Raw genomic sequence first — 8,522 nt, forward strand, 5'->3', positions numbered from 1 at the left:
TTAAGGGATGTGCTTTATTTCCATTCTTAAATAAAAAATAAGCATTTGATGACAACGACATCTGATCTGAAATCTTTTTGAGAGTACTTTAAACTCAGAATACAGTAAAAACCCACAACCGCCCAAAAAACAACTTGTAGGTACTTATTCTATAAAAGAGAAGTAGGCTGAAAAAGACTTGAAATGTTTTCAGCGGTTTGTAATGGCAGTGTCTTTGTTATTTTTTTTCATATATATATATTTTGAGACAATTCTATAAAGCAAATGTTGCTATTCCTTAGGAATCATGGCAACCACTGCATATCATTGTAATGTAACCTGGGTCCATATTTAAATGGGTTGTCCAAGATAAATCAAAAAGCACAGATGTGACTGGTATCGTAGCTCAGCTGCATTGAATAGGGCTGAGCTGCAATGCCTACTGCATACAACGTGTAGACAGGTGTGGTCCTATTTATAAAAAAATGAAGCCATGATTTTCTAATTGTGGACAATCCCTTTAATATGATTTGTATTTTACATCATTTGTAAGGACAATTGCAACAGTTTTGTACCTACTCCTCATTCATAGAATACACGTCAGTACACATTCTCAGGGAACAGAATTATATTGATTACAGAGCGAATGCTGCACATTAATCACTCATTCATGTGGCCAATACTCCATGTTCAGTAATCAGATGCTTGGTAAGCTCTCAGGCTTTCGGTTGTGGAGACGATCTTCACGGCTGCACGTTGTCTTCCAGCACCGGCGGAACTTGAAACACTTCCTCCAAATGCAGAGGAGTAGCCACTTCCACCACCGGAACTTGAAACACCTCCTCCATATCCAGAGGAGAAGCCACTTCCTCCACCAGAACTTGAAACACCTCCTCTATATCCAGAGGAGAAGCCACTTCCTCCACCGGAAATTGAAACACCTCCTCCATATCCAGAGGAGAAGCCACTTCCACCACCACCACCACCACCAGATGCGGAGTTCACAACCGCTGCAGAAAGAATTAGAAGATATTGTTTAATTTTTCTATTTTAACTTTGCATAATAAAGGTTATATGTCTTGTTGCTTATATAGATTTAATTCTACTGTCCAGTGCAGTATCAATTTAAAATTGAGCAATATTTATCTAAAATGTCACCCATTAAAGCTGTCTTTGTTCGGTCATACTACATTTTTTTCCTATGTTTAGTGTATATGCGAGAAAAGTTCCCAACATATACAAGTTCATCCAGCTCTATAGGGCCAAATGGAGTAAAAAATTAATCAATAATTTATTTTTGGCTTCTATCTGACCTATATACATCAGTTTGCTACACAAGAAAGTAGACTTTGCTTTGATATCCTGCAGGTTCCACTGAAAAATGAATCCATGAAACTAGTAGATGACTACAACTAAATGATTGACCGCCTTGTTTAAGGAGAAATAAAAATATAAATATCCTCTGGGATAACTTACTATCTTGGGAATAGCTCATTAATTATGTGCAAAGTATACTTTTAGTCTAGCAATATTTAGCTTGGTACCCAGATACTTACAGACACTGACTGGATTAACAATTTCTCCGGAGATCCTGTAGGAAAAAAAAGAAAACATTTATTTTCTATTGGTGTAAACTATGATTATTATCCTGTTAGGATTACATTTAAGGTTGCCCTTCCTAATTTTGGATGGGGCAATTCCATATGAATAAGGATTTAATTGCTGGAATATAACTTGCCTGCTCTCCTCTCCCTCCAGCAGGGCCCTGTAGGTGGCAATTTCAACATCCAAAGACAGCTTGACATTCATCAGCTCCTGGTATTGACGGAGTTGAAGGGCCATCTCTTGTTTCAATCTTTGCAATGCTGCCTCCAGTTCTGCCAGCTTTCCCCTGGCGTCACTGAGAGCCCTCTCTCCTCTTTCCTCTGCCTCGGCAACGGCTAATTCAAGGCTGGCATTCTAGAAAAGTACAATCGATTGACAGATAGTTAGATGGAGCCAGTTTTACTTTATGGTCAATGTAAGAAAACTGACAAGGAAAGTAAGCATTTATTGCGCTCTTGTTAATATAAAAGAGAATATTACCTGTTTCTTCACATTTTCAATTTCTGCTTTAAGTCTCTGGATTTGTCTGTTAAGTTGTGAAATTTCATTTTTGGTGTTCTTTACTTCATCGCCCTGCTGGCCGGCTGCACTTTGCAATTGTTGGAACTGTTGAAAAGGCAGTAAAGCGATAAAAATGAGAGAAAGAGAAATGACTGTAATTCCTGATTTTTGCACTTCCCAAATAAAAAACTTAAAAATGTAAAGGTCCCCCTAATAAATTCAGTGAGAGCCCCCTATTAACTACATAACTATAGGGAGCCAAATGGGAGTTGATGAACAGTAATGTCTGAAGATTCCCATAGACATTAAAATAAAATTGGCCAAACACTCCATATAGTTGGGATCGGTGACAGTCTAATATACAGTGGGGCAAAAAAGTATTTAGTCAGTCAGCAATAGTGCAAGTTCCACCACTTAAAAAGATGAGAGGCGTCTGTAATTTACATCATAGGTAGACCTCAACTATGGGAGACAAACTGAGAAAAAAAAATCCAGAAAATCACATTGTCTGTTTTTTTTTCATTTTATTTGCATATTATGGTGGAAAATAAGTATTTGGTCAGAAACAAGCAATCAAGATTTCTGGCTCTCACAGACCTGTAACTTCTTCTTTAAGAGTCTCCTCTTTCCTCCACTCATTACCTGTAGTAATGGCACCTGTTTAAACTTGTTATCAGTATAAAAAAACACCTGTGCACACCCTCAAACAGTCTGACTCCAAACTCCACTATGGTGAAGACCAAAGAGCTGTCAAAGGACACCAGAAACAAAATTGTAGCCCTGCACCAGGCTGGGAAGACTGAATCTGCAATAGCCAACCAGCTTGGAGTGAAGAAATCAACTGTGGGAGCAATAATTAGAAAATGGAAGACATACAAGACCACTGATAATCTCCCTCGATCTGGTGCTCCACGCAAAATCCCACCCCGTGGGGTCAGAATGATCACAAGAACGGTGAGCAAAAATCCCAGAACCACGCGGGGGGACCTAGTGAATGAACTGCAGAGAGCTGGGACCAATGTAACAAGGCCTACCATAAGTAACACACTACGCCACCATGGACTCAGATCCTGCAGTGCCAGACGTGTCCCACTGCTTAAGCCTGTACATGTCTGGGCCCGTCTGAAGTTTGCTAGAGAGCATTTGGATGATCCAGAGGAGTTTTGGGAGAATGTCCTATGGTCTGATGAAACCAAACTGGAACTGTTTGGTAGAAACACAACTTGTCGTGTTTGGAGGAAAAAGAATACTGAGTTGCATCCATCAAACACCATACCTACTGTAAAGCATGGTGGTGGAAACATCATGCTTTGGGGCTGTTTCTCTGCAAAGGGGCCAGGACGACTGATCCGGGTACATGAAAGAATGAATGGGGCCATGTATCGTGAGATTTTGAGTGCAAACCTCCTTCCATCAGCAAGGGCATTGAAGATGAAACGTGGCTGGGTCTTTCAACATGACAATGATCCAAAGCACACCGCCAGGGCAACAAAGGAGTGGCTTCGTAAGAAGCATTTCAATGTCCTGGAGTGGCCTAGCCAGTCTCCAGATCTCAACCCTATAGAAAACCTTTGGAGGGAGTTGAAAGTCCGTGTTGCCAAGCGAAAAGCCAAAAACATCACTGCTCTAGAGGAGATCTGCATGGAGGAATGGGCCAACATACCAACAACAGTGTGTGGCAACCTTGTGAAGACTTACAGAAAACGTTTGACCTCTGTCATTGCCAACAAAGGATATATCACAAAGTATTGAGATGAAATTTTGTTTCTGACCAAATACTTATTTTCCACCATAATATGCAAATAAAATGAAAAAAAAAACAGACAATGTGATTTTCTGGATTTTTTTTTCTCAGTTTGTCTCCCATAGTTGAGGTCTACCTATGATGTAAATTACAGACGCCTCTCATCTTTTTAAGTGGTGGAACTTGCACTATTGCTGACTGACTAAATACTTTTTTGCCCCACTGTATATGAGGGCCTTCTGACTGTTTCCCAACAGATTGCTTTGGAGGAAAGAAAAATTCACCCTGTTGAATATAATTAACCCATCGTTTTATTGTCCAGGAGATGAGCCACTGGAAAAGGAGTCAGGCATGACGGATACAAAGAGTTGGCTCCCTTCTGTGAACAATGGAAGCCGGCGCACCAATGTGAGCCACCTGCATTTTCACTCAAGATAAATTGTGGATTTTGACCACTGATGTGACCAAAAAATCCCTCTCACCTTGCCTGAAAACTGACTAGTCATCGGTAGGGTGTAGATAGTGGGGGTTTCCATTGCATAAGACTGCAGTGATTTCACCTGAATTATGTGTTTATCTATCATTTAATAGGTTTATATTTGAGGTCCAAAGCTAGCTCTTTTAGGTGAGTGGACCCTAACAAACCAGATCACCCTGCCCATCACTACTGGCAGCAGATGTCTCATAAAAAATATTGGAGAGCTTGGCTGCACCAAGCGATCCTGTCATGAGGGATTCATCATGTATTCAGTGGGAATTTGTAGTTAAAACTCTGCGCTGCCGCAGGGATAAAATCCAGGAGAGAGATGTCTTGAATTCACAGTGGCTTTATTCAACGCGTTTCAGGGGTCTCATGCCCCCTTCCTCAGGAAATACCACCTGGTGGTATTTCCTGATGAAAGGGGCATGAGACCCCTGAAACGCGTTGAATAAAGCCACTGTGAATTCAAGATATATCTCTCCTGGATTTTATCCCTGCTGCAGCGCGGAGTTTTAACTACAAATTTCCACTGAATACATGATTACTTCTCGTCCTTGAAGACTTGTGGATCTGCAGCAGCCGCCTGACTATATGCTCCTTTCTCATCCTAACCTGGTGAGCAAGTTTTTTCTTACATTTTGTCCTTTGTAACGTGGATAAGACCCTATTACGTTTTTTTGTCTCCCCATTCCTTTGCAATGAGGGAGTCATGGAAGATAGCTGTCAGCTGAATGATTGCTGGAGGCCTTAATAAACATTGACTGTGTTACAATCAGCAGCATAATTAAAATAAGTACATGGGCTACAATCGCAACTAGGAGACTAGGTAGGCCCAAAAAGTCCCTTTGGTCTAAAGCAGACGACCAATACAATTAAAGTCCCATGGTAGCTGGTGGCCTTTTTAGAGATTTTGCATTAGAGCCCATGAGATTGAAGTTACACTACTGATTACAATCAAGTATCCCGAGCTGAACAGAATACCAAATACACAGAAAATGTGGAACAAATGACTCAAATATTTATCCTTTTTCTCTTATTTTCTGTAATGTAGAGATAAAACATGTTCTAACCTTGCTCTTGTAGGCATCTTCTGCTTCAGCTTTGCTCCTGTTTGCCAGATCATCATACTGAGCCTTCACTTCAGCAATGATATCATCAAGGTTCAGGGACCTATTGTTGTCCATTGATAGAATGACAGAGGTGTCGGACACTGCCTGCCTAATGTCACCAAGTTCCTGCAAATTAGAAGGGAAAGGTGAAAATGATGAGAACAATAGTAAAATAATTTTATTGTCATAGTCTTGCTGCCTATTGTTGTACATGAATTATTTTCTATCTAATTTAGAGTTTGAGTTACAACTTTCCCACTAAGGCTCTTAGATACCTGTTCATACAGGGCTCTCAGGAAGGCGATCTCATCATTCAGCGCATTGACTCTAGCTTCCAGCTCTACCTTGCCTAGATAGGCTGCATCAACATCCTACAAATTAAGAAGACAGAGAAATTATAATGATTCTATATTAAAAATGTAATTAAGTCAGTAGACAAAATACCAAGTAATTAATATGTAGCCCTCATTATATTAAATTTACATTCATTTTGTAATATATAACTGAAATAGACAGATAGTAGAAATTGGTGCTCACTGAGATGGCAGCAAAACCACTAGAGATGGAGAACCAAAAGGTCAGATTAACTCTTGATAAGTAAGCTTTCCTCCCTACAGGCACCAGTAATATTGGGGAGAAACCCAGCCCAGGCATCAATGCATTCCTGTGATAAAGTATCTAGTAGTCGTTTGGACAAATTCATTATATAGTGTTTCCTACTAACACCCCACAAAAAAAAAGACATTATCCGCGCAATGATGACTTCTATATTTTAAGACATGTGTTTGTAATGCACATTAGCATTTTTTGGGGTGACCTGACGTGACGTCCTTACCTTTTTGAGTACCACAAATTCATTCTCTGCTGCAGCTCTGAGGTTAATTTCATCTTCGTACCTAATGAAAAAAGTTAATTTCCTGTTTTTCGCATATAGAAATATATACATATATGCATTTATCCTAGCGACATACAAGAAATTAAAATTCCATAAATTATTATAATTTTAAGGTATTGACCACAACCACATGGGGAATCCTAAAATAGTTTTAACATGCAAAGAAACTACAATTTGCTAAAACCGCTTACTACTGAAATAAATAAATTAATTAATTAATTAATTAAATAAAATGATAACAATAAATTTTTTTCGCAATGTTACCACTACTAAATAGGTCAATAACGGACTAAATTACAGACTTTATGTTGAAAAATAACCAAAAACAGGAGGTGAGAAAGTGATGACCCTCAACTTTTCCTTCCCCTTTGTTTCACAGTCGTGAGGAACAAGATCAGACAGCTCAGAAACGTTTGATTGGCAGGAGTCCAATCTCAAAAGGGTTGGGCTTTCCATTGAAATAAATGAGAGCGACTTTAAGGATATGTCATGAATTAGTAGTATTTCCGGCGGTCAGACCTCAAAACCATCAAACTGCTTTGGCATGCCATGAAAATAACTTTTGAAGTAAACCCCTTTAAATCTGCAAGCTCAATGACCACAGGTTCTCAGTGTGAGGACTGTCGTTACTTAGACCTTTTGAGTGTGACATAAGAGATACAAATGTCAGATTTCTTTAATCTATCCATGCAATGTATTTTATAGATATGATATACAAATCCTAAAGCTCCTTGTAGGAGTCTTATTAACATACCTGCGTTTAAACTCCTCAACCCGATCTTGCTCATTGCGCAGCTCTGACTCAAGACGACCTTTGTTATTCTGTAAGCTATCCAATTGACTCTTCAATGAATTAATGTAAGCATTAAAGAGAGCATCAATGTTACTTTTTTGACCACCCACACCGCCTGGACCGCCTTGTTGTTGCTGCAGCAGGTTCCATTTGGTCTCAAGAACTTTATTCTGCTGCTCAAGGAATCGAACCTATGAAGAGATAACAAGACACATAACTTAGTGCATATGGCTTGTCTACAGTAATACAGTAAGTCAAATGCATTGTATTACACTGTCCCAGTAGATCACCACAATAGCAACATCAACATCAAAGCATGCACACACTGATATTCATGTTATGTTTAGCACACATAAGTAAGCGATAGCATTATTATACACTGTAATCTACTATCTTTTGAACTTGCTAAAATATTATCTATGACACTATTCATACAAAGTAGAAATATGATAAATATTATACCTTGTCAATAAAAGATGCAAACTTGTTATTCAGGGTCTTTATTTGTTCTCTTTCTTCTGTTTTGACTGCTGAAATGTTTGGATCAATTTCTAAAGAGAGTGGAGCTAAGAGACTTTGGTTGACAGTCACATTTACAATGCCTGGAGATGGTAAGGCAGCTCCAGAACCACCGAATCCTCTGCCTCCTCCGCCTGCACCTGAGCTGCCAAATCCAAAACCAGCACCGGATATCTTACTGTTGCCAGCACCAAAGTTAAGAAGACTTCGGCTACCAAAGCCTCCACTAGATGCAGCACCACCAAACCCTCCACTAGATGCAGCACCTCCAAACCCTCCAATAGATGCAGCACCAAACCCACTGCTAGATGCAGCACCAAACCCTCCACTAGATGCAGCACGAACACTTGATCCACCACGTTGAGCAGAAGAGTTGAAGCCGATCCTGCTGCCGCCACCCCCTACAGAGGCTGAACTAAAACCTTTGGAAGATGCTCCAAATGAACTTGAAACGCGTTGACTCCGACTCATTGTAGAAGATGGCACTCGAGGATGAAAGAGAAGAGAGGATGGTGACAAGTTCTGCAAATGAAAAAGAGCACTGAATTGGCTTCTCTTTTGCTTATATGTTACCAAAATCTGGGCTTGGTCACTTTTTTGAGACAGATCAATTTACATTTCGGCCTTGGAGAAATATGTTGCTTTCGACCTGTTAAACATACTTGAAAGCAAGTATGTTGTTTAGCTTGAAGGCTTCTTAACAATTGCCGCTGCAAACTTACAGCTTTCCTCCACGTCTCATCATCTGCCGCCACTAGATCACCAGCGTTAACGTGTTCCGTGTTGCTAGAGCCTGGGTCAACTTCAGAGCAAGGGTGGGTGTTTTTTCTAGGCATAAACTACTTGGTGTGAAAGCGATTGAGGTGGACCCCGCAGGGGAAAATGTTTGACAATCA

General features: G+C 39.9%; 1 protein-coding gene across 1 annotated transcript; it reads right to left on the reverse strand.

The window, feature by feature from the left end:
* Positions 1–581: 581 nt before the first annotated feature.
* On the reverse strand, positions 582–8,097 carry LOC141049527 (keratin, type II cytoskeletal 7-like). The gene is made up of 10 exons (XM_073546071.1): positions 7,570–8,097; positions 7,069–7,298; positions 6,255–6,315; positions 5,695–5,790; positions 5,381–5,545; positions 2,065–2,190; positions 1,718–1,938; positions 1,536–1,570; positions 957–989; positions 582–899 (listed from the first exon to the last, which is right to left on the reverse strand). Exons 1-10 carry the CDS (start codon positions 8,095–8,097, stop codon positions 670–672), a joined length of 1,725 nt encoding a protein of 574 aa, XP_073402172.1. The 3' UTR covers positions 582–669.
* Between the last annotated feature and the right edge of the window lie 425 nt (positions 8,098–8,522).

This window comes from Dendrobates tinctorius, unplaced genomic scaffold (assembly GCF_039654945.1).
Source record: "Dendrobates tinctorius isolate UK_male_01 unplaced genomic scaffold, ASM3965494v1 ptg000145l, whole genome shotgun sequence".
Lineage (NCBI taxonomy): Eukaryota > Metazoa > Chordata > Amphibia > Anura > Dendrobatidae > Dendrobates > Dendrobates tinctorius.

What these genes read in the sequence shown, in the direction of transcription:
- LOC141049527 (XM_073546071.1), bottom strand. Translation starts at nt 8,097, where the DNA reads ATGAGTCGGAGTCAACGCGTTTCAAGTTCATTTGGAGCATCTTCCAAA. An exon ending in AATTTGTGGTACTCAAAAAG is followed by an intron (nt 5,791 to 6,254) that starts GTAAGGACGTCA and finishes CTTAATTTGTAG; the next exon opens with GATGTTGATGCAGCCTATCT. An exon ending in AAGATGCCTACAAGAGCAAG is followed by an intron (nt 2,191 to 5,380) that starts GTTAGAACATGT and finishes CCTTTTCAACAG; the next exon opens with TTCCAACAATTGCAAAGTGC.